Here is a 26,471-nt window from a genome sequence, read left to right as displayed (position 1 = left end):
AAATTGTATTCAATAAATTGATTGACAAATTAATACCGCTGTGGATTTTGCTTAACGCCCTCTTTTGACACATCTCAGACGTGATTTTCACTTTACGCGTGGTTTTCATAAAATATGTAAATATTGTCCAGCTGCATCAAATCTGCGCGGTCTTTTATGCGCAATCGTCTGGGAGAATCGCGATCGTGTTGGAGCTCTCAAGGTAAAACTACTGCCCACGGTAAGTGAACCAATAATTTCATTTTTGTTGCTTGTTTGATGTTTTAAGCGAGCGGTAAATTAGAACATGATAACAAAGAAGTTGTTTGTGGGTGTATTATGTAAAATCATCGTTATATGAAGACGTAAACATCAGAAGATACATCGAATTTTGTGATTTGTTTTTACTTAGTCGGGATATGGAGCTTTTTTTAACACGATGATGTCATCGTGTTCGTGAACCAGTGTGAGTGTATTGATTTTGTACGTGTTGGTTCCCTGCTAAAAAACAACTATAATAAAAGTGAATTGAAAAGGGACAAAATTGTAGAGTGTGAACATGTGTGTGGCCTAGTTTTGTTCGTTAATTTGTTTCATGGTTGTTCAGTTATTCATATCTTTATGGATTTGATTGGTTTGTTTTATTATGCAGTAGTTTTGCAATAAGATGTTCTGTAAATAAAAAGGCATTGTAACTGTTGTCTGTTTGACAATTTACAGATTAAATGTGATGTTGAAAATTGAAGTTGAACTTGACATTCTTGCACAAGTTACAGAGAAATTACAAAACTTGTCAGCAGGCCTGCCAGTTCATTGAGTTTATTGTCCAGTGTCTGTTCTCTCTTACAGTTTTACAGATCTTTATAAAAGGTTAAAGAAAAATATATAATTTACCGTCCAACACCCAACACTACACTAACATGTTTGTGAATAATTGAAAGGTTAAAATGATTTATTAATTAAAATGACATGCTTGTGACACTCGACCTTATAATAACATGGTAATATACTCTTGACTATCAATCTCTCTTAATATTTATGTATGACGTCATAATTCGTTCCCAAAATGAGGCTATGGGTGCACGTCCCCCATCACTTGCAGTGGCTGCGCCCATCGCCTCGTTTTGGGTAGCATTCTTGACTTGTGACGTAATGCATTTAATATTATCATGGTCATGGAGATAGATTTTTAACACATTATGGTAGATATTGATATTATTCGTCACACCAAAGCAAACAAGGAACTATGTAGAAAAAACACATGTGAGAAATGTTTATTTTGTAACAAACCTTGTTTCATTTTCAACCGACGTACTGTTTCAAGTTTCATGTTATCGTATTACATTTACAGTCGTAGACCAGCAAAGAGTAACCAGATAAGCTAATTCTTGGCATCCCAAAAAATATACAATATAAACAGGAATGGGCAAAACTCAAATTTTTAAAGAATCCCCCTTTTGAACAATTTAGAAAAAGAAAAAAACATAAATTACATTTTGTGTCTAAGGCTTTCAGATAAATATTACAAGAAAACAAATTCAGGGTCATTTCCAAATTTTGCCCTACCTTAAAAAGTAAAATTGGCATGTTATAACATAAAATAACATCCCTTTGACAAGCCTACAAAGATGAATAACAATTATAGTGTGGACATTATAATGTGGAATGTGAAATGACAAATAATTTGGAATGTAAAAAATGTTCCTTTTATTATGAATTACAGCTACATTTATCATGCCCTATCAAGTGCTACATCACCATGCAGAATTTAGAAACAAGAGATTGAAATTTATATAAATTGAAGGATAAAACAGTACGATGATATCTCAAAAACTTTAACACCTTTTGATATGAAATTAAATGAACAGTTCCAAAATAAAATGTTTTCTTTGCCTTTTGGGAACCGAGTCCAACTTGAAACAGAGTTTTCAAAATACAGCCATACACTTCTCAGCAACTGCTGTGTTTATCAACTGTCATGTCCAACTCTAATCTTACATTAATACATCCACTTGTAAGGGATACATGTTTATCACACAATTGTCTGTTCTATTGTTGTTTCACCTTTTGTTCTGTTCTGCTCTTAAAGGCAGTGGACACTATTGGTAATTACTCAAAATATTTAGCATAAAACCTTTCTTGGTGACGAGTAATGGGGAGAGGTTGATGGTATAAAACATTGTGAGAAACGGCTCTGAAGTGCCATAGATTTCGAGAAAGAAGTAATTTTCCCTGAATTTGATTTCGAGACCTCAGATTCAGAACTTGAGGTCTCGAAATCAACCATCGTAACGCACACAACTTCGTGTGACAAGGGTGTTTTTTTCTTTCATTATTGTCTCGCAAGTTCGAAGACCGATTGAGCTCAAATTTTCACAGGTTTGTTATTTTATGCATAGGCTATGTTGAGGTACACCAACTGTGAAGGCTAGTCTTTGACAATTACCAATAGTGTCCACTGCCTTTAACTCAACAATATGAATTTGTAGCCCCTCAAGGTAAAACAAAGCAATTAACATACACACTATCAGGTGCTATAAATGGTGTGAAAATGATGTCCTTCACAGAATTGTGTGACTCACATGATACACACAGATGTATATATACCCACAGTATACATGTAGCTGCAGAAGATTTTATAATGAATTGTAAATTCACCTGTATTCCAAATCAGCTTATTTTTATAAAGGTTGAGTTATTTAGCTGGCCTGCCTCAGGCTGTCTGAATAAAATTGCGGTGGAAAAAAAAAATACTGAGCGGTTGGAGTCGGGATTTTAGTGCCGAAAATGGAGATAAAGTGGCGATTTGATTTGATGCCATGGTGATGTGTATCGAGCTAGAGTTAAATATTAAGCTACTGGCATCTTGCTATTATATTTAGTTGCATACTTAGACTTTACTACATGAAGATAAAATTGGCACCAAGTTGTAAATGTATAAATGGGCCATGGGATATTTCAGAGCTGTTGTAATTCATTGACTTGTTTCGTGCAGTCAATTTATACTGAAATTAGTCGGGTCAACCCTGGTACATGTAGGCCAATGGCCCGCTGGCCAAATACCAGTTAAAACAACCGAGGACTAGTCAGATTTCTCTCCAAGTGGCCTGGATGGCAAGATCAGTGTTGAAAAGCATGGTTCCATATTTCTTTTGAAAGATTGACTAGTGAAAAAGCAAATGACTTGAGCTAACTGGTTCTTATGCTTGCTAAAATCGCTCCCTGTCTGGTGTAATAAATTGTACAATCCATACCTTTAATTTAAAATGGCCAAACAAGTCCACCCATGCACTTGAATCGTTTTTTTCCCTTTTTTTTAATGGGATGAAATGTTATTGGCCAGTTCAATTCCGGTAAAAAACCCGACACTACAGAATTTGTAACAAAATGCAATTTTTCAAATATTGTACATTCATGACAGGACACAGCTGTGAGATTCATGTAATTACCTACTTCCCACAAACCTACTTTTCAATCAATTTGTTCCGAGCTCCCAGTTTAAGTTTGTGCTTTTTGTCGTAAACTGTTCATCCGATTTTAGATTATAACGCTTGCTTGATTCAATTCTACTCATGGATAATTGTTGTGGTGACGTGGTTGATTGTATTCCCCTAATGAATTGTGATGCAGCTGTTGTTAAGGAATGCATGAAGCAATATTGAGTATCTTCACCTATCAAGTCATTCTTCAAGTATTGCCATTACGTTAGTTGTCTTGGCAGGTTGTCTTTACACATGGTACAAATGCAGGGGTAGACTGGCCGAATTCTAGAGTAACTTAAAGGTAGGGTTATCGTTTGGGAATGACCCTAAAAAAAAAAATTGTAATTGTTATCCCAGACCTTACTTGATATTAAGATGGTAGTAAGCGTCCAGTAAAATTGTTTCGTCCGAAATGCCCCCAAATGATTAGAAATCAATAAAACAAAATTGAATCTGAGAAGTAATTCAAGCATGAACCGTTTCTCAGATTTGTCAGGGCTGGGTCGGTGTCCATTCGCGATTGCTGCGACCAAAGATGTGGTTGGTATTTTATAAGGTTGCTGTCACCTCGACAAACGTGGATGGATTCGATTTTTGCGTGAAAATACAGTTACGGTTTTTCTCTGACAGTTTGTTGCTGTTTTATCAGCAAGTAGACACTATTCAGCTGAAAGTGTAACAGGTGATTTTTATTGTATCTTTTAGTACAATAAATAATTTTGCCTGAAAATGAGCATTATATTTACAAAAACCAAATGATGACCCTACCTTTAAGATAGCTAATTTCAACAGGATATTCATTTTATTTGCGTGGTATGTAATGTATTCTATATAAGGATTTGTTGTGTTGGGAAGAATTACTGGCCGCACACTGTCAAGATTGTTTAGCTGGGGAAGACTTTGAAGATAATCGTTAGAATAGAATTACGAGATTGAAGTACTTTATATCTGCCAGCATAAATCTATTTTTTACACTGACAACATCTTCATCACAATTTACAGTGCAATTACCTTGAATACTTTGATGGTTCTTGGTTTTTATTGTCTGGTAATATTAAAGGGCTGGTGCGAAATTAGTTTGGGGTGACTTTATCCCAGGCCTTGAATGACACAGGCCAGTGGCAATGACCTCCATTGCCCCTAGCCTTGGCCTTGGTCCCCCTTCACTAATAATGTGCCCTGTGCAAAATGGAAATGGCCATTGGCCTTTTTTTTTTTAAAGATGAAATTCCAAGCCTGTCATCTGTCATAAAACTAAAAGTAGGCACATGTAGAGCACACACAAATATTAGATTTTGCAATTTAGAGTGGATAAATTGGTTATTAAAAGTGCAGTACTTTTAGACTGCATTGGGTTTTACTGCTGTATCTGGATGACATATGGACTTTTTATATGTGTCTATAAACGGACAAAAATGTTGTCGTAGTTCGTAAGTTTACATCAAATGATTCAACTGTGTTGGTTTTGAATCTAGTAGAACTCTCCATTTAACAATGCGCAGTTGCACTTCACGTACAGCGACTTTTGTTTGCCACTTTGGGAGTCAAAATGTACCAAAAGGATTTGACTCCCAAAATTGTTGAAATGTCTGATGCGCGTTTTGCGGACGTAGTGCGTTCCACGTTGTGCAAGGGGTAAATTTTAAGTGGATACTGACTGCAATTACATGTAGCTGGGCTGCACTGTACTCACATTGTGATCGACTGTGGTCCGGCCTTGGTTTTAATAAAACAAAAAAAGGTACATGCAGTTTCACTTTCCTTAGTACACGATCAGATCATAAAATATGCTTTGCACTGTTGAAAAGTGCAAGCATGTGTGCGCATAATTTGCACACTTTGTCATGTAGTCCTATCCTGTGACAGCCAAACCCTACAATAAAAACATGGCCTGTTTCCTGTCTTCTTCCTGCCCTAATTGCACTGAGGCTTATCTCTGTTTAGCAAACATTGAGGAGTCCCTAAATCTTTAGTTTAGCAGTCAATGGAAGTCAGTCTGTGTAGGTGTTAAGCTGGTTTCTCAGTTTACAACACTGATCTGTGACTGGACTGGTTGAGGATACTGAAGGGAGGAGGGTTTCCCACTAGGGTATGATGAGTCATCATTCACTACCTGCTCTAGTGGGGGTGGGTCTGTGACTAGACCCACTCTGGGGATGTTTTCAATGGATTTTGCTCTAATGAGAGACAATGTGACATGTAGGTGAAGGTTTGTTATTAAACAATGCAATCCTCAAAGGTAGGGTCATCATTTGGTTTTTGTTACCGGCCCTATTAGGCCCCCCCCCCCCTATCAAGAAAGACGTTTAAAAAAGTCACATGTGAAAGTTTCAACTGAAGTAGTGTATACTTGTTGAGAATGGGGCAACAAAACTGTCGCGTTTCTCACGAATGCCAAATCCATGTTTAGCGAGGTGGCAGCGGGTACCATTGGCGAGAGGACACCAACCCTCAGAAATCTGAGAAGCGATTCATGCATGAATTGTTCCTGTATTCAAATGAGATTCAAATGTTTTTATTGATTCCCAATCAATGGCCTGGGCATTTCAGATGGATTAATTTCATAGGGTGCTTACAACTATTTGGTTTTCAGAAACACCATGTGTGTATCTACTTGCCAGGTAGAGTTTGTTCTTAGAGAACCGTCTTTCTTTATTCTACTACCGCAGAGTAGATTTATCGGATGTTCGGGAGACTTCTCAGTTCTGAAAAGAACTGTCCTGCTTTTTAATTACCACCCTGGCGGAAGGTATATAAAATTGACTGGGACTACTACTTTAGCTTATAAAACCATGTAGGATCTTAATTAACTGCACTAATAGTGCAGTTCTTGAATTGCTTACAACTATTACCAACAAGTAAGCTCTCAGATAGAGAGATCTATCCATTTTTTTCGGAGTCATTGCCAAATTATGACCCTACCTTTAAACTGATATTAGCCTTCTTCAAACTAAGTTTGTTTACCTTTAAAGTTTCCAAACTATACACATCCTTTCTAATGAAGTGATTTAGTGATTTAATGGCTTTCAAATAAAAAGGGGAAGTCAAAAACGAAATAAGTTCTCCTTTTTATACGTTAAAACTAAAAAATGTTTTAAGCCCCCAAGGAAAACTGACTGGGTTAAAATGTTAAATAACTTTGTACCAAGTAAACCTTTTTTTGTACGTGTCTGAACTTTCGTTTGCCTTGTTGTTGCAACCATCTATGCAATCTAGAAGGACGCTATCTTTACACTGTGATTGATTACATGGTGCCTTATTGTTCCTTTTTTTCAAGCTTCTACAAAGTTTCAATAAATCCGCTGCGTTCAAGTGAATATAAACCTGATTCAATGCTTTGTGGACGAGAGTAGTAACCGATCATAGCCTTCAGTTCCATGATCCATATTGTCGCGATTCAGAGAAATACAATTGAAGTTCAATGATTTGCACGGTCACATGTTCACATTGTGAGTTGCTGTGTCAGCGGAAATGTTAGTGTACTTTTATTTTAATTGATGTACATGTGTAATAAATAATAGGGACCAAACACGTATGCCTTCAAAATTCTGCCAAAAATAATATTTTACATGTTTTGTACCAGTGTGTATACACTGACTTGGACCCAACGCACTCTAACTGTTAGTGTTTTCTGTTCTCACACTTTAAGCTTGAACTCTTATTCGCCTGTAAACACTATGTACTACAACCGGCTTTATTACCAGACTCCACCTTCAAGAGGTTATTAAAACACAACGCTGCTTCCTGTTCATTTTTTTCCCCAGAGTATGTAGTTGAAGATCTTTAACTACATGATGTGGATAACTCGATGGAAATGTCCTTAGAACTCCATAAACTGTTCTGTTAGACCCTACATGTTTTTATCATTTTAAATTATAAAGTAGTTTGTACGTACAATGTTGTCAGTCATTCTAGTGAAGTGAAGGCCATTTTTCAGCTAGACAACAAACGGTATTTGTACGAACATAGCCCATGTACATGTACATGTTGTACATGACAGTTATAAAACTAGACAAGAGCTACTTGTGTTGCCTTTTTTTTGCTGGTCATGATTTGTAGTGGCCTAGACTGCATGGTGTGTTTATGGATGCTCTTGAAATGCTGTGAGGGCCAGACCGATTGCTAGATCATAATTGCTGGATTATTATTACCGCTACTATTTAGTAATGGGTGGACATGATACAGTTATATTGCCAAGAGCGACTTTATGAATTGTTGCATTTTTCATTATTTACTTTAATGATATATACTGATTGAAATAAAACCAAAAAAATCAGAATAAATTACTTCAGATATCAAACGTAAAACTAAATATTTCTAATTGGCTACAAGAGAAATTTTAAGACATCAAGTGTGTAAAATATGTAAAATTTTCATGGCTCTGCTTACTGTAAGCAAAGAATTGGCGCTTACGGAAGCAGGGATTCCGCGCTTACGTCAAGCGTATTTCACAGGTTAGCAAGGATTTTTGGCTGTCGGACATGCGTACTCGCATTACTAGGCATTCTTCGCAAGTACGCTGAATACACAGCAAGTGGAAAGTGGTGCTTTTGAGCACATAATTTGGCGGTAAGCAGAGCCATAAAATTGGGCCCTGGTCTAAGGGCTTTTAGTTGAGTGGGGACTGGGTGTTTTTTTAAGTTGAGGACTCCTGATAATCCTTTTGTTTGTCTGTTCAATCCAAATTCATTGTTAAAAGTGACAATACATGTAGTAGCCAAGCAACAAGTGCATTCATATTAGAGCAGAATGAAACAAAGACCTCCCCCAGATGGAAATGCTCTTGTTTGACCTTGATACATTGTACTAATGATAATGGCTGTAATGTATTCAGACATATGGTCATCAGCCCATATCATTTTAAAGGCACTAGACACTATGGGTAATCACTCAAAATAATGAATAGCATAAACACTTACTTGGTTACCAAGCAACGGAGAGCTGTTTATACTAAAACATTGTGAGAAATGGTTCCCTCTGAAGTTCGGAAGTTTCTGAGAAAGAGGTAATTTTTCACTCAAATATTAAAAGACTCTAGGCCTGAAGACTCTAGGCCTAGCTCAAGATAAGACTAGTCTTACTAACTCTTTGTGAAATCCATCCGCAGTGCCTTTAAGACTGTAAATGTACACATTACATTCATGTTTTAAATAAAATACAAGACAAAAGAGATAAATCTTCACATAGTGCTTTTAAGATATGAAACAATTCAATTATTAAACTGAGGAGGCATTTTTTGGCTACATTGTAAAAGTGGGTTTTTATCCAAAATTCAAGTCCTTGATTCTACAATAAGTTTTCTGGGAGACAGAATATCACTGAGACTCAACAAATTACATTCTTTTCCCCAACTCTCTTCGTCCCCTCACTAGGCTACATTTGTTTGGGTTCTAAACACCTTTGAAGGGCTCGGAATGTCGATTGTGACCTTAATCCATAATCTGAATTAATAGTAACAGACAACAAAATATGATTAATGTCTAGGAAAATAATCAGTAGCTATGACTCAGACATTGCGCACAGTCTCGTGGCATAAATGTATTACTTAAACATTTTTAGACTCCCAGAAATGTCTCTATGATACACTGAGATCATAAGGCCAAACAAGAAATTATAAGCATCCCCGCCCTCTTCCTCCTTTATTTCCTTCTGTTTTTAAACGATAACAAAAAAAAACTTTTTCAGACGGAAAAAAAAAACAAATTTTGAAAAATAGCCTGGCCAGTTGTCTTAAAAAATGCATACAAAAAATATAAACAAAATAAAAAATGTAAAAAAACCTCCTCTGGCCGAAGTTATCTCGATAGTCTGTACAATCTGTAAAACTATAAAAGATTATCTTTCTGTTTTCCATACAATTTTTTAAATTTCTTTACGAAAGACATGAGAAGAAATTTTCCGTTTTAGTTGTTGGAGGAAAGGGCCAATTGGGAAACACATGCGATCATGTAGGGACTGAAAACCCAATCAAAATGAGCTCGGTCTGTTGTGGGATTCGAACCTGGGTCCACAGAGGTACGAGGCAGGGAAAGAACCACTGAGCCAACTTGATATCCATTATAGTATGTGTGATTATGTGTTCAGAATAAAACAATATTTTATACAATTTAGCTTTTACATAAACAAAATTTATAGACCTTTTTAATAACCTTGTTGAAGATTATTTGTACGTAATTGTGAATCCTGTGTAATACATTAGATATTAGACAATTGACTTTAAAAGTTTAATGGAGGAAACCAGACACAGTAGGCCTACATTCATGATCAAATACAAACTGTTCACATTCTTACATTCACGGCTTCATCAATAGAATGTAAACACTTGAGACATTGAGAATTTGTATAAAATGCTAATGACATCACTTAAGATTCTTGATTAACAATGAATCTTGAGTCCTGCTTCAGTCGCCACCTATACATGTGTCAACAAACCACTCAAGATTTCTCACCCTTGGAAAAATGACCATAAAGGTCATTTTAACATACATCATTGAATATAATCTCATCTTATTAAAGACACCCTGTGTCCCCCCAATCCAGTGACCATGGACATTGTAAGCTGGTAAATATCTCAGCTGATGACAGTTTGTTTACACCCAAGACCTTTAGAACATCTTATTGTTGTCCTTTTCTAAAGATGTTATTGATTCTGAGTTGTCAGTGGTCAGTGGTCTATGTACCTACAGAGAGTTCTTTACAATTTAAAGAGCGTCCTGAATTCCGGTTCAATCTGACGTGACGATAGCCGTTAGGTCTAAATGGTTAACTTGTTGCTGAGTGTTGGTTGACAAATCTTTCAGAGCAAACTGGAATGTGGTTATCTTATCTGATTTGAAATTGGGGCTGTTATTATGAGTCAAGTTTGACCTTATTTAGACAAGGTTCAATGTGTCATTTCAGTTCCTGTGAAACTGGAATTTAAAGGTAAGATTATGTTTCTAAGTTCTTCTGTTTGTACTGTTCATTCATTTCTAAACTTCATGTACGGTGCAGGCCTGACACTTCACGGAGGCAACGGAGGCGATTGCCTCCATTGCCCCTTGCCATTGCCTTGGTACCCTTGTAACACTCCAATAGAAAATTACAATTTCCTCAACGGGTGCCTTTGTGAAAGAAAAAATGCCTTGGTGCTCTTGCCCTTTCGTACGAAACATACAGGCAAAGCTCCCACAAGGGCATGCAAATACCAGACTGGCAACCAATCTCTCTTGTATTGGTTTTTACATCTATCTACAGACGTATTGAATGTTGTGTATCAGTAACTAGATGACAATTCTAGTCATTGTGAAATCAGCAGTTAGCTTACCTGTAGGATTCAAACCCACAACCTTGCGATTGTAAGTCATGCATTATATACTACGTGACCATGGTGACAATAAGGTGTCGCAACTCTGGTGTGTCTGTATCCCATAAATACATGACCCATAACCACTATACCCCCCCCCACACCACATATCCAAGGATGTGCTAATAATCTTGAATCATGAACTCACATTACATTGTATCAGAAACCCTAACCAATGGATCTTTGAGTCACAGTCATCATAATCATATTGTATGGTGTGAAACAAAAAATGGGTATTAAAAAAAATGGCAGGAATTGTAGTTTCACATTTAAAAAGTGTAGATTTGGAACATGAGTTTTTTTAACGTTCAGTACTTTGAGAGAAAATGGTACAGTATAGACAGCTTTCATTGTTGAATCAACAATGAGTAACACGAGTAATAGACCTGTTCAGATGATAAGAAAATTATTCACATTGTGGGCTTTTTATTTTCAAAACAATCTGATAAACAGACGTTTATAAAAAAGAAAGAACTAATCATAGTTGTGGTTCTTTTGTTCTTTGGATTTATTTCTTAATTATCTCGATACCCCTTAGAATTACGCTCTATTCCATGACTGTGTGTTCCTTCCCCCCCCCCCAAATTCCCGTACCCTGTATTTTTCTTCATTCATGATATATCTGTAACTACCCCATACCATCACGTCCTTTACCTTCTATTTTTACTTCAGGTTTCCCCTCCCTCATTAACCATTTCCCTATATTTCCATGACTGTGTGTCCCCTTCCTCATTCATGTGATGTCTAGAACCACCCCATACTACACATCCCTTTACTGCTATATTTACCTTTTGAACGTCCCCCTCCCTCACTAACCCTGACCCCATGATTTCCTTGACTGTGTTCCCCCTTCCTCATTCGTGTGATCTTTGTATCCACCCCATACTAATATTCCCTTTACTGCTATGTACATTGTATTTAACTCCCCCTCCCTCACTAACTCGTACCCCAATATTTTCTTGACTGAAAGCTTGATTTTTTACTCATTCATATGATGTAGAAGATTGATCACGTGTCCATGGCTTTCCTTTATCAATTTACCTTTGAACTAACCCACGAACCCTTACCTTGTGTTTCCTCACTGGCATCCCCCTCCCCGACCTTAATCATGTGACCCAGAAGGTTTATCGTCCACCCATAGTTCACTCCTTACCCTTAACCCTTTCATACAATGTCCCCCCTATGAATTTATGCAAGTGCCCTCTAACCTGCGTACCCTTCTAACCCTGGCACACAATGTCCCCCAACCCCTAATGCACGTGCCCTCTCCTAACCAATACCCTTAACTAGGCCTGGGCGAATTATTTGAATATCCGGTTAATGGCGAATAGGTTTTCCTATCCGTAACAGTGAATGCCTTTTTTTTCTTAACCGGATATCCGCATAGGGCGCGAAGATTACAAAAGTTTTCCTTCACGTAGAGTCAATCACGATCAAAAGAAAAAGCAAATCGCCATCTTTAAATTAGATCCGGTTATTTTTATGAATGAACCGAGTGACACTGTCTAAAACTAATATAAATCCGCCCATACGATCTCATTCACAAACGAACAGCGCCCTCTAGCGGCAAAACAACAATATATATATATATTTTTTAATAGCGCCCTTTAGCGGCGAAAAAACTATTCGAATATCCGGTTAATTTCGGATAGTTGGCCAGCGGTATCCGAATATCAAAAATTCACTATTCGGCCAGCACTACCCGTAACCCTTTACATACACAATATCCCCCACCCCTAATGCAAGTGCCCTATCCTAATACATGTACCCTTAACCCTTAACCCTTGTTGTGCCCCCCCCCTTCCTCTCCCCGTACTTTTCTAACTGTTGTCCCCCTCTTCCATCGTGTGAACCAGAGGGTCGATCATCTATCCCGGCTGTCCCTTGATCTTTCATTTCCGTCTAAGGAAATTCAGCAGCCGAGTGTCACCACTTTGACTCATAGCATGGCACAGCATTCTGATTCTGATTCTGATTCACAGCCGTTGTACAAGTGTCTAAATTTATACTAAGGTTTTTGTCTGACCTCTAAAAAAGCAAGCTTTCAGTCCAGTTATAACCTGCCTAATGTATCTTAGAATGCACAGTTAATGTGCGTTATAACTCACTGGGTAAGTGTGTACATCAATCTTTAAAGCTTTTGAGTGTTTTTGTTCGAGTTGAGGAGTCTGAGATTTTTAAGCGATTTTGGTTGTCAGTCTACTGGCCTTACACTAAAGTTATTTGCCTCCAGCCTGTGGTCCAGTGTAACAAAAATAGAGCCATGCGCACATCAATTACATCATTCTTTAGTATAAAATTTGGAGGTACAACTCTGATTTGTTGTTTTAACTAGTGAACATTTCTTGTAGCGGATCTTGTATGAAGTGTTTTGGGTTTGTTTTTTTGTGAATCCTGGTCATTTCCTCAGAATGTTATTTAAGTACATGTACTGTCTGATATTCATCCTCTTTGAAAAACAAAATACACATTTGAAACAACATTAACATCCGATAAAGATGTGACGTCAAACCTATTGACGGTAACATGAACTACGTAGTACTTTCCTTGAAATTCATGTACTTCCCTTGGGAGTGGGTTTTCTACATTGTGCCACATTAAAAACAAATTGTTGAGCGTCCCCGCCCAACCGTTCAAAACTCCCCGACCCCTTTAAAAAGAATTTTTTTTATAAATCAAATCATAAAAAAACATGTCTGGATATCTCTTTATACTTTTACTGCCCAGATTTTTCAGCTGATATTTTTTTCAAAATTTACAGGTTTGAAAAGATGTTTAAAGAAGGTTTTTATTCATGTTGGCAAAGCAAGAACAATCCTTCAAATATTTACTTGGGCTACACTGTGCTTAGTTGTTTGAAAAAGTTTACAGAAAATGTCATCTAGGAGTTAAATTTGTTTGACAAAACTATTGAAAACATAAAAAACACACAAACCCTCTGTTTTATAGTGATTGTGATGATTTCTTGTTTCTTGATTTGAATTTGGTATGTCAACAAAACTTTAAAAGATAAAAAGAAAAAAAAAGAGAAAAGAAAACTCCCTCCCTCCCCCATCCGCAACACAAAAAAAGGACGATAAACATTTTTTTATTTTTATGTGGCCTTGTGAAGTGGATGTCATTAAAAACCACAAGACAACCAAGCCTGCACACACCCACTACACTAGTTGTACGGCCGTGCCATGTGCATGTACCTGTAGAGCCTGCTACATGTATTTCATGCTTTACATCATATTGTATCTGTTTGGATGAAAGTGTCATTACATTGATGTGAAAATACACAGTTATATCATTCACTGCTGTCCCCAATGGATCCTTCCCATGAAATATGCTAATCACATTCACGCATGCGTACAGACCCTGTTGGTTGGCAAACGCCATAGAGTTAAGCACTAAGCAGACGCGCAATCGCGTCTGCGACACGCACCCATTAGCCGTGTACAAAACAGCGCGATGTTCCCTCATTTTGCCAACCAAAACGTTAAGCACGCCCTATGTGCAATTTACATTTTCATGGGAAGGGTCTATTCAGGCAAATGACTGACCAAACAAAGGTTGAATACATCCCTACCAGGAATCAAGAATTTAAATGTACAAAAAATATATATCGCAAATTTGCTATACTCTTTTTAAAATTGCAAAGCAAATGCAAAATTATTCACTGTGCATTTATAAAAGCAGAATCAAATTCTTGAATACGATCTTCGCCGTTCTGTTCTAATAAAAGTATCTATTAGGCTAGTTTGTTATGAAGTGATAGTGTGCTGTTCATGTGACTCATGTCAGGTCATTTCACTTTCTCCCTCAATGGTTCAGTGTCTACTACTGTAACACGGACCCCATTGTCCATAGTCCATGTAATAACTAAGACCTTGTAATACCTCACTCTGATCATGGAGGTAGGAATCCTACCTCCATGCTCTGATCAATATTAATGTAGCCAGAGAGGTCATGTCATTACTGGCAGCCAGAGAGGTCATGTCATTACTGGCAGCCGGTTATCACCATCTGTGGCCTTTTATACACTGTACTCTCATGGTCACTGGGTGCCGGTATTTAATTCCAATTGATGTAAGTGAACTTTGCTAATTTTATTGTACATCATGTACATGTACAGTACAGCTTGGTTATACTTGTCATGTAAATTATTGGGGGGAAAAATATTGCGCTATTTGTAAAGAAGTGTGCCCTCTTGTGATAACTTCTGTTTTATGGGTTGTACGCTTGCCCTACAAATTGATGAATCGTTTTGAGTACATGTATTTGTACTATATAATGAACATAAAATAGATCGTCTACCGTTGCACTTACAGAGTTAATTACAGGTACTTTACACATCAAATTGTTTCACTGCAAAATATATAACACTAATATTAGTATCTGATTGGTTTCATGTCATTTGAAATAAACTAAAATAAATGTACTGTATGTACAGGTAGGCCATTTTTACAGGTACATGTAATATAGCCGTTTATTGTACATGTACACAAGACTCCAATATTGATTAACAAATTAAACACAGGCACTTAATCACAGTCGAGATGTTTTAATCTGCCGGACTGATACACGTCTAAGATGGTGAGAAAATGACAAGTGATTAAGAGAAAATGACATGTGATTAAGGAAGACGACATTTCTAAGCATTGTGTTGAGACTGTAATGAGAGTAATTATTGTGTTAATTCAAAGTGAGATTAATCAAGTAGGTATTTAATTTGTAGTTTTTGATGGGGGTAGGGTTCTCTTGTAGCAGTGGTCTGCTGGACAGGTGCTACATTAAACACCTGAGGACCAATGAAAATTAAATGCATGGTCTGGCTGGCTAGATCAGGATTAAAAAGCATCCCTATTAAATTTGATATGACCAGTGAAAACATTGACCACTGGTGAAATAAAAAGTTAACTGGGCAGAATTTAAGTTGCTTTTGTAAGCCGCATGTACTGCTTAGCAAATTTCTTTCCTAAGCAAAACACTTGTGTGGCACCAGTTCAATTGCAACAATGTAAACTGGATGGAGTTTTGGCTGGTAACCAGTTTCTGTTAAGCAATATTTTTCTGTGCTTTTCTGGTTACAGGCTTTATGAAAAAAAAGGCAAACCCTGATCAATATTTACTAAGAATCTTGACTGCTGTTGTGCTACTTGAGTGTTGTGTCTTCATTTAGCCTAAGAGAGACTCGCTCGGATCAAAATACATACTGTATCAATCAACAGATTTGTGCAGATGTTTGTAATTTTTAGTTGAAATATTTACTATACAACTTTTGTGGGGGGGGGGGGGCTGAGGGGTGTTGTGTTTGATTTCACATTCAATTAGAATCCATTTACAGGTATTTGTTTACTTGTTGATGATCAAAAGATTTCTGAGAAGTACATGTCGTGTCATAGTGTGACCTTTAATATTTGTTATGTATTTGATCAGGTGATCGTATGATTTTTTTGTTTACCAGTCCAATGATGCCTTAAGAATTCACTTTCCACACGGTCTTGTTGACATTATGCTTTACTCAGCAGTTTAAATCCCACCAGCAGCATTCCCATTTACGAGACCGCGCTTAGTTTACAGATGGTGTGGTAAACACAGACCCCCACCCCTGGGGGCCATGTTCGTCCTTTGTTGGTTCTGATCACATGGTAGCCCCTGAGGAATGTTATTTCTGCACACTACCTGTCTAAGGTGTTGGGTTTAGGCCTATACCTGTTATTGTCCCACTTGCTTTGAGGATTGGGTTGGAGAGCAATGGTCATATGTAGAATGCAGGAATCACCCACTGGGTTGGGGATGTATTATGGGGAAATAATAAGTACAGTCATGAAGGCGTGTTATTGAATGGTGAGAATCTATCCCGATCTTGACACTAGAATTGACTGAAATTGGCTCATTTTACATGTTCAGCCTTGAAAACACCAAGTGTAAAAACTGACATTTCCTTTCGTTGTTTTGAGGGAAATGCTTCAATCCTTATCTTTTTAAGTACCTGCTGAAATATTAGCAAAGTATTCATAATTTAACAACAAAATAAATAGTATGCTGAGCTTTCGTTTTCAAAATCAAGTTCAGGGAGAATATAGGATTTGTTGCACATTTTGTGTGTGTAAATAATGCACCATATTCGATTAGAACTGGTTGAGTATACTGATCTGTACACCGTATATAGATTGTGAGATGTGAGTTGATGTATGTTAGTCTCACAACGTGATAAAAATTGCAATTAAGTTCACCTATTTCAGCAGTTCTTATTAAAAAAATATCCTACATGTACATCCATGTACCGTACATTCCAGTGCATGTACAACTGTAGGTGATCATTAAACAGGTTAGAATCCAGTGCCTACTGCATTTATATGACAGTTATTCCACGCATAATCATGGGCCTGTCTATTGACCGATAAAGCATTGAATAATGTATTTTACGAGGCTGTGTGGCCCTCCATCTTTTGCTTTTTAGCGTGTCTTGCAAGACTTGGCCATAATCTTATCTTTTTTTTAAGATCCTGCATATTATAAGTATCATGATGTGGGTCTAAAATTATGTGTGAATATGATGCTGTGATGTTTAACTGTGAAACTGATCATGTTTGTTCTTGATACTTCAACCACTTGCATTGATGACTAAGGAATAATTTGTTTGTGTTTTTACATGTATTTAAATTCATAACAATGTTACAAATTAATGTACCTTTTATAATCTAAGACATGTATGTAGACATGTCAGAGAATCTTTAGAAAATTGCACTTTTTTAAATTGTTTATTTGTGTAAATTATTTATACAGTGAGTTGTTCAAGTTGTATTTGATTTTCTTAAAGATTTTCTTATTATTTTTTAGTCATTACCTGCTTGATTTTGTAGAGGTCAAATTTTCATCGGGATAAAGAATATTGTTTGGTTTTTACCCCTACACCGATGTTTGTTAGCACTGTTAACCTGGTCCTTTCCTAAGTTTGTGAAAAAAAATCACTAGGCATATTACTCGAGTGGGATTCAAACCCACGACCTTTGCGATTCTAGAGTAACATGTCTTACCAGTAGACCACTTAATTTAAATTAACTATTCCACAACCAAACCTGGAAGTTCATTTGGGGTTTTATGTGGATACTTTCATTTGTTTGAAATTCTAATTGTTGTTCTAGGTTTCTTTGCTACTAAAAACAATTACTAGTGACAAGGGCCCAATTTCATAGAGCTGCTTAGCACAAAAATTTGCTTAGCATGAAATTTCTTCCTTAATAAAAACAGGATTACCAACCAAATTTCCACGTGATTTCCAGGATAAGTAAACAACTGCTGAATACCAGTAACAAGCAATTTGCAGCAGATGGAAATTTGGTTGGTAATCCTGTTTTTATCAAGGAAGAAATTTCATGCTAAGCAAATTTTTGTGCGTAGCAGCTTTAAGAAATTGGGCCAAGTTGATAGTTATTGCTTTCGCTGTGACTCAAATTCAATCGATGTTCATGAGGATGGTTTCCTTGCAATTCAAAAAAGTTATTTTTCTTGCTACGTCGACTCGCAAACCTCATGAAATTCTTTTCTTTGTATTACAGATCATCAGTTTGAAGAATACCATGCAAGAAGGACTGCGAAGGGTACCAGTTAGCAGTGAAAGCCACGGCGAGAGCAGATGATAACATGTCTATATCATCTAAGAGAAGCAGCGCATCCACAGGAGCACCAATATCAGAAGAGAGAAACGGAAAAGCCAAATCATCATCCTCAGCCTCCTCATTGAGAAAGAGCATCAGTAGCAGTCTTACAAATAGTAATGTAGAGAACACCCCGTCTCCTTATGCACCACAAAGAGAACGATCTGCATCGGTAGATCAAAAGAAGAAACAAGCCACAGCATCTAGAGCATCAACAACTAAAAGTAAAAGTAGAACTGAAGCCTTACTGTCCCGGAAGGTGACAGGATCGGCAACCTCAGTTAGAACTCAAGCATCTATTTCGACGAGACCACCTACGGGAAAGGCACCACGACGATCTACCTCAGCGGATAAAGTGCAAGCAGGGTCTGAAAATGGCTGTATTTCAGGGCAGTCTCATCCTCAAGATCAGGCAAGCTATCGAACAAGTGGCACTCGCCCCCAACGAGAAGTCAGCTCTGCAAGTTCTAGCTCCAGCTCTGAAGGAGATGAGAGAGGAGTAAAAGGATCTGTATCGCCTCAGAAATCTCGCACCAGGAGATCTGTTACAATGGAGGAGAACGGAGTAACCAGTGCATCAGGAAGCCCACAGGGTAGGAGCAGTGTATATTCAAAATCAAAGACTCCGCCGAGTGTACGAAGGAAATCTTCCCCACCCTCCAGTGAAAACAACTCAAGATTCCAACGTCACTCATCTCTCAGATCTTCCCAGAATGGTAGGCCGCAACAATCCACGAAAAAATCAGCCACAAGGACTCTATCCAGTTCATCCTTGGACAATGGATCATCGACACAAACATCCGTGTCATCAGAAAGTGAAAGTGCACCCTCTAGAAAACTGAGAAATGGAACTGCAGCTAAAAGCAGTAGTGAAGATTCCATTAGTGACTCTGAGCGGAAATCTAAAAGTGCACTTTCAAGGACGCCTTCCACAAAGAGAAAAGTTTGCATGGAGATAGTCATGGAGAAGAAAATAATCAGTAAATCAAATGCCACTCCTACAGCTGGGAAAACAGAGTCTGTTATGGGTAAGTCTCCCTCAAAACAAAGTTTGTCTTCCCCTACGGATGAGAACTCAAACTCTACAAGGACCAGCCCAACTAAATTGAAAAGTGCAAGCACTGTGCGTCCTAGTGTTCTTGGATCTCATACTGGTGCTAGGATGAAAGTACGTACTGCCACCACAAGCAGTGATAGAAAATCCAATGGTGCTTACAATGTTGACAAGTCGCGCATCGTGAGTGCGCCAACTTTCAAAAGGACAGACCAAAGCTTGCCTAGTATATCACCTTCCGGTCCGATGCGTGCTAAATCAGGATCGGCAAGGACCGGTGATATGAAACAGAACCTTAAGAGTCCAGACCGGAGTAGAGTTGCCACAAAGACTTCATTCCCAAACCGCTCTAGGGCAAGAGCTCGTAGTATGGAGCCAGTGGCTAGGAATGTAACTGGCTCTACAATGACAACCATTGACGCTGCGAGCCATACTCCGCAGGCCCCCGAGGGCAGTGTTGTTACCACGCACATCATCCATGCGCGTAGAAGTCAAAGCCAGGAACGGCGATCCAATAAGGACAGCTTTGTTGCATCTCGACGCCAAGCCTGGGAAGAAAAGGCCTCCCACTCGCCAGCCGAGGCGAAGAAAGCATCAGCGACGTCTCCAGAGAAGAGGTTCCAGAGAGGAGGTGTCGGTAGAAGGTCTTTAATTGATGAGAGGAAAGCCATGCTCTTTGGTGGGTTCACGGCTGGTGGGATGAGAGGTCAAGTCAGCGGGAAGAAACCTGCCATACCAGCGAAGCCAGAGAACCTCGCCTCCAAACCACCTTTGAACATAGACCAGAAGGGTCAGATTGAATTATACATCAATGAGGAGTTACCGACACCTGCTGCTGTGGTAGCACCTGTCCACACATCTGGGGATACTTGTAAACCAGCCGTTCTGCAGGAGAATGTACTGAAGATTCAACCAAATGCCATTAATTTGATGCCCAAGCTACAACCGTCAACAGATGAAGTTGATTCGACAAGGAGATACTCTCCTAGCAAGGTTAGTCATACAATAACTTCCATATTTTAAGCCGTGTTCGCATTGGACTAACATATAACCGAGACCATTGTTTACACCCAAATGGGTAAATCTTATTGGTGTCCACACTGCGATTATTTGACGAAGGTAAGCTAACCGAGACGATGGGGAAACAAACCGTCATACCAAATATAGGCACATGAGGGTGCTATGCGAGTGACCTTCAATGGATGTTACAAAATACATAACCTAGTTTGTAAACATTGATTGGCGAGAAATGATGATAAAAATAAGAATAACAATGCAAAAGAACAGATTTTCTTGATTCTGCATACTGCTGTGGCAAGTCCTCTATTTACTGGATTAAAAAACGGGTGTGTAAACTTGTTGTATAGTGCCTTATAAATGCTCTGTATTATTTGTTTATGTGAATAACTGTCATGTTGCAAATGCAGGAGAATGAAATCATCAGCACTTCTAATGACAAGATGTACTCCATGGGGAACGATGAATACGGTGATGCTTTGGAGAAGTGGTCCATGCTGAAAGAGAACCAGTCTGTCGGGGAACCAGGCAAGAAGAGAGAGGAGAACAAAATTGATAACAAGCAAGCAGAGAGTCGTCGTCAAGCGTTAGTCAACAGGTAACTGTAACAAAATTATGTACATGTGACATGGTTATTTGCTCCTCTTTGTGCTTGAGCAGCTGTATGGAATTGGGTATGGCATCTTCTTTATTATGTGGACCATTTGTAAGTCTGAAATTCGGACCCTGATATTTTCATAAGTGAAAGCTATTTTGTTTATTTATACATTGTAATAAACTAAGAGGTACCTAGCAAGATATTATACACAGTTTTGACAGCCCAGGCCTTTCAAATAAATCAAGGTAGAAGATTTTGAGTCCCTGACATCAGCATTTTTGACAGACCTCAACAACCTGTTAGATAATTGAGGTATTTAAATGATCAAAACTTCATATTTGCAGGGCATTTATTTAACTTTTGAATGCCAGGTGGTGGGGGATGTTGACAAATAATTTAACAGCAAAAGACAATCAAAGTCCGACAATAAAAAATACACGTTTAAATAATGGTTATTTTGTGACAATGATTGCTGCGATACCTGGTCAACTATCAGAGTAATCAGTTTTTCAAATCTCCAGCGATGTAATTTTTCCTTGTCTGTCATTTACTTCCGTGCGACGTTCATGAATTTTCTGATCGGCCTGTAAGTTGACCTTTGACACGAGACGTACCCCCTCAAACGTCTGCTTGTAGTCAGGCACCCTCAGTGTTTTTACGGAACGTGCGATCAGCACATGTTTTTCAGCGCGATCTTATACTCGGGCAAAATAATTCTGTCAAGAAAATGACGTCGGCATTTACTGCCGTTCGACAATCCATCGGACAGCTCCAGACGAAAAACCAAAGCGTCTTTCAGATGATTTACAACGGAAATACTTTCTTCAGAACGCTAGTTTTTGGAAACTAAATCAACTTCCGTTCAGGTACGTTTGATGTGGATTGCGCGAAGGTAATACATTCTGGAACGTCATTTTGCAATAAAGTCCGTCTATTTTCTGGAACGTCATGCAAATCTGTAATTTGTTGGGGATAGTCACTAAAAATCTGTCAAACATTACGTTCGAAACTGACGTTTTTTACGACAACAACAAAATGTGGATGCTTGATAAAGTTTTTATTTTTGATAGATATTAGGTATGAGAGGCTGCAATAATCAGCGAAATTACAGTAGTCTTGTGCCAGAAAAAAAATAATTACAGACAATATTTGCTTTGTTTTTATGTCAACCTTATGCCCTCCTCTGTCGGGCTTATACTTTCTGTGTTTGGTGTTTTGTTGATTTTTTACTGATTTTATTTGAAAGTACATCTGTTGGACCTCATTATAGTAAACAATGAATCTTCCTTGTGATTTACTTAAGCTAGTTTTGAATTAAAAATATATAACCACAGGTTTCACTGCTGCAGACTCTACACTTTTAAAATGATCACAACACAATTAAAATTAACTGCTCTATCCTTATATGAACATTTTAATAAACCTTAATATGTATACAATTATTTGAAATATCTGAAAAGGTCAAAAATAATTTTAAAAAAAATGACATTTGAGGTTGTAAAATGGTCCATATTTCAAAGAAGATGCCATATGCATAAAAGCCTATAAGCATAAAAATTTGTTAAGCACAGAAAAATCTTGCTTAACAGAAAGTTGGTACCAGGCCAAAATTCCATAAGGTTTACATTGTTGTAACTGGTGCCACACTAATTTTTGTGCATACATGTAGCAAAGAAATGTGCTAAGCGGTATTTTCTGCTGAACATCTTTTTGATATTGGGCCCTGGTCTGTACAAGTAAGTATTTGCTTTCTGCACCAAGGCGAGACCTTGACATGTTTTTAACGATCAACTTATTCAAATTCATCCACAGGGAGCGCGAGACGTCCAACCACAAAAAACAAACCAGCGAGCCTAAAGTGATACAAGTCTGCCCTGCAGAGGTAAAAGATGGTCATTATTATTTACGCATCGTGAACGAAGAACAATCTCGTCTGGAGACATTGAGTATGGCAGCAAATAAAGATATGGAGAAGGAACTATCAGAAGAAGGTTAGAGAGAGCGTTATTGGAATTTTATGATTCAATTATTTTGCATTGCATTTATTTTTCATTTCTTGTTGATTTTTCCTTAAATAATTTTTATGCTGTCTTAAGCCAATAATTGAAATGCCATAATTATTGATTTTTTTGCAATTTTAATTCTTAATTTCACTGTCTTATATTATGAATACTATGTTTTATTGGACGTTTTTCAATTTGACTTCTTCATTTCTCTATCTTTATTTTCTATTTTGAATACTGTGTTTTTATTGGACGTGTTTCAATTTGACTTCTTCATTTCTCTATCTTTATGTTCTATTTTGAATGCTGTGTTTTATTGAATGTGTTTCCATTTTACTTCTTTTTTTCTCTTGTATTTTTCCATTTTGATTACTGTGTTTAATTGGATGCTGTTCATCATCAGTTTTGATTAATTGTGCCTTCTTTACTATCTTTGTTAAGCCTGGTTCATACTTCCTGCGAATGCGAATGCGATATGAATGTTGATGGCACGAAATTCGCAGTGAGTTCAGTTATGCTCAACTCTCTTTCGAATATCGTAGCGAAAACGGAGTTGTGACATCAAATTTACGTCAAATTTGCATCACATTTGCATTCGCAGGAAGTATGAACCGGGCTTTAGTATTTGAAAGGTTGAAATGGTTGACTTGATAGGTCATTTACTTTTACATATTGACTGCTTATTTGTTCGGTCATTTAATTTTACATGTTGACTGCTTATTTGTTAGGTCATTTACTTTTACATATTGACTGCTTATATTGACTGCTTATCTGAATGCCATTGTTTTATTGTTATTTTATATTCTGATGACCTTAGGTTGGATGTGGCCTTTCATTGTAACCGTTTTTAAATATCTTGTAATTCTTCTTTGTGGTAACTTTTGCTAGTTGTATTTTGATCGTAGTAATATTTGGTTATTTCTTATACAAGTGTCTGGTCCAGAATTTGGGTTTGTGATTGTCATTGTTACCCTACTGACTTGACCATGTTTTGTTTTGTTTTTTAAGCCAAATAAATAAATAAATAGATGAAGGTTATTAATATTGATTATCTTAAATATTCCTTAATTTCTGATAAAGGATTGTTATCAAAGATCAGTAGTGCCACATGTTTCTTGAAGATTTGAGCAATGAATAAACTTTAGTATCCCAAAGAGATAAGATTTTACCATTACTCTAAGCAATGTATATGTATGGCTTTTTTCTGTCTTAAACAGTGTGTGGAAAGCTGAGGGCTACAATCGGCAAGGCGTATCTTCTGACCCATAAGAAGTTTAAACAGTTTAGAGGACTTTGTGAACAGAATGTCGTAAGTTTACAGGAACTCAACAAAATTTTATTATACCAACTATTCTCAAACAGCTTCAAATAACAACTTTGAAATCTCATTTTTGTGTGAAAAACTTTACCATTCAATGTACATTAAATCATGGAATGTGTCAAGTACCCTGTATACATAATTAGTAGGTTGTATAATAATTGTTAGTCTTCTTAGAGCTCCAGACTATTTTGTATTCTTTCAACCCTCTATTTCGTTTATTCAAGTAATTTGGGTTTGAACAATGAAAAGTTGGCTAGAGTGGGATTTGAACCTGAGACTCCTGAAGCGTATGTAACTGTTTGTTATAGAATGCATATGATTAGAAAGATATTTTAAAAGTAGAATATAATGATCCACACAAGTATCATTCGAAATTGCGTGGTTTTCCTTTTACCTCGTCGACAAACATGGTCGACCATTTATGGGAGTCAAATCATAAATGGCCGACCGTGTTAGTTCGCAAAGTGAAAGGAAAACCATGCAATTTCGAGGCAAATGTGTGTGGATCATTGTATTCTACTTTTTAAGCATCTTTCTAACCTTATTATGCATTTTATAACAAACGGTTACAAACGCTTTTCAAAGACCAACTCGACCGATCCAAGGCAACGTGTTCTTTTAATGTGCTGGCACTCTACCAACTGAGCCATTTGCCGTTTGCATGGTTAGCCTTTTACCTATAGAGCCTTGGATTGGGAACAGCAGTAAATAGAGCATCATCTAACTCTGTGTTGTCACGGTAATGTAGTCACACTTTCATCCAAACAGATTAAATACAATACAAAATGAAGTTGAGGTTGTACACACACATGGCGGATCCTTGCAAGTAGCAAATATTGCCCTAATGTTGGCAGTCTCATCTTTTGACAATATCTTTGTTCAGGTTACCAGTCTATTTGGTTTACATTGACTTCAAAATGAAAGTAAAGCAAGATGGCGATGTCATGATAAAGATCTTTTTTTTTGCACACAGAATCCATCCGAAGCAGATGTCCTCTCCGTTACCGATCTAGACTTGGCCGGTTTCTGGGACATGGTCTTGATTCAAGTCGACGATGTGAATAGCATGTTCAAAGAGATCGAAGGATTCAGACAGAACGGCTGGCGGACACCGAAACAGTCTCCTCAAAAACTCAAGGTAGTCTTCAGCTTTAAAGGAACACGTTGCCTTGGATCGGACGAGTTGGTCTATAAAAAGCGTTTGTAACCCTTTTTTATAAAATGCATACGGTTGGAAAGATGTTTTAAAAGTAGAATACAGTGATCCATACAAGTTTTCCTCGAGATTGCGTGGTTTTTCTTTTACTGTGCGAACTAACACGATCGGCCATTTATGGGAGTCAAAAATTTGACTCCCATAAATGGCGGACCGTGTTAGTCGACGAGGTAAAAGGAAAACCGTGCATTTTCGAGGCATGTTTGTGTGGATCATTGTATTCTACTTTTACAACATCTTTCTACCCACATGCATTTTATAAAAAACATAAAACGCTTTTCAAGGACCAACTCGACCGATCCAAGGCAACGTGTTCCTTTAAGAAATCCTGACAAACATTGCAAATCAATCAGTTATGATTAATGTGTAATTTAGTGGAGAAAAACATATCCGGCATTCTTGGAAGTTGTGTCTTAAGGTTCTGATGTAATTTGTAAGAGGAAGAACTTGGTTTTCGAAGCCTACTTGCTGTAGTGACACTTTTGGTAAAAGTCCAAAATGTATGTGATTGATGTTTGCAGTCAAAAGAAATTAAAGGTAATTACTCCAAAAATTAATGACCATAACAACACAAACACTATAAACAACCCCCTTTGAATTGATTTAGTTTTAGAGAAAGGTAATTCATTCACCTAAGAATCTGAATCTCAGGCATCTGAAAACACAATTCTATGCAACAAGCTTTTTCCTTCTCATTATTTTCCTGCCACTTCGGTGACCAATTTAATTTAGTCAACAAATTTTACAGATTTGTTTTTATGCACATATTGGGATACACCAGTGAGGATACTAGTCTTTTGCCAAATGTAT

At 37.5% G+C, this 26,471-nt stretch overlaps 1 protein-coding gene across 1 annotated transcript in view; it reads left to right on the top strand.

Moving 5' to 3' along the window:
• Positions 1-135: 135 nt before the first annotated feature.
• The window catches only part of LOC117287737 (disks large-associated protein 4-like), a 32,156-nt gene continuing 5,820 nt past the window's right edge, over positions 136-26,471 (top strand). The window contains exons 1-6 of the mRNA XM_033768240.1: positions 136-220; positions 18,354-20,499; positions 20,934-21,121; positions 22,934-23,112; positions 24,342-24,433; positions 25,419-25,583. Of these exons, the coding sequence (XP_033624131.1) occupies positions 18,439-20,499; positions 20,934-21,121; positions 22,934-23,112; positions 24,342-24,433; positions 25,419-25,583 (2,685 nt within the window). The 5' untranslated portion in view covers positions 136-220; positions 18,354-18,438. The remainder of the gene's footprint in view (positions 221-18,353; positions 20,500-20,933; positions 21,122-22,933; positions 23,113-24,341; positions 24,434-25,418; positions 25,584-26,471) is intronic.

This window comes from Asterias rubens, chromosome 3 (assembly GCF_902459465.1).
Source record: "Asterias rubens chromosome 3, eAstRub1.3, whole genome shotgun sequence".
Lineage (NCBI taxonomy): Eukaryota > Metazoa > Echinodermata > Asteroidea > Forcipulatida > Asteriidae > Asterias > Asterias rubens.
This window is presented reverse-complemented; position numbering and strand designations above follow the sequence as displayed.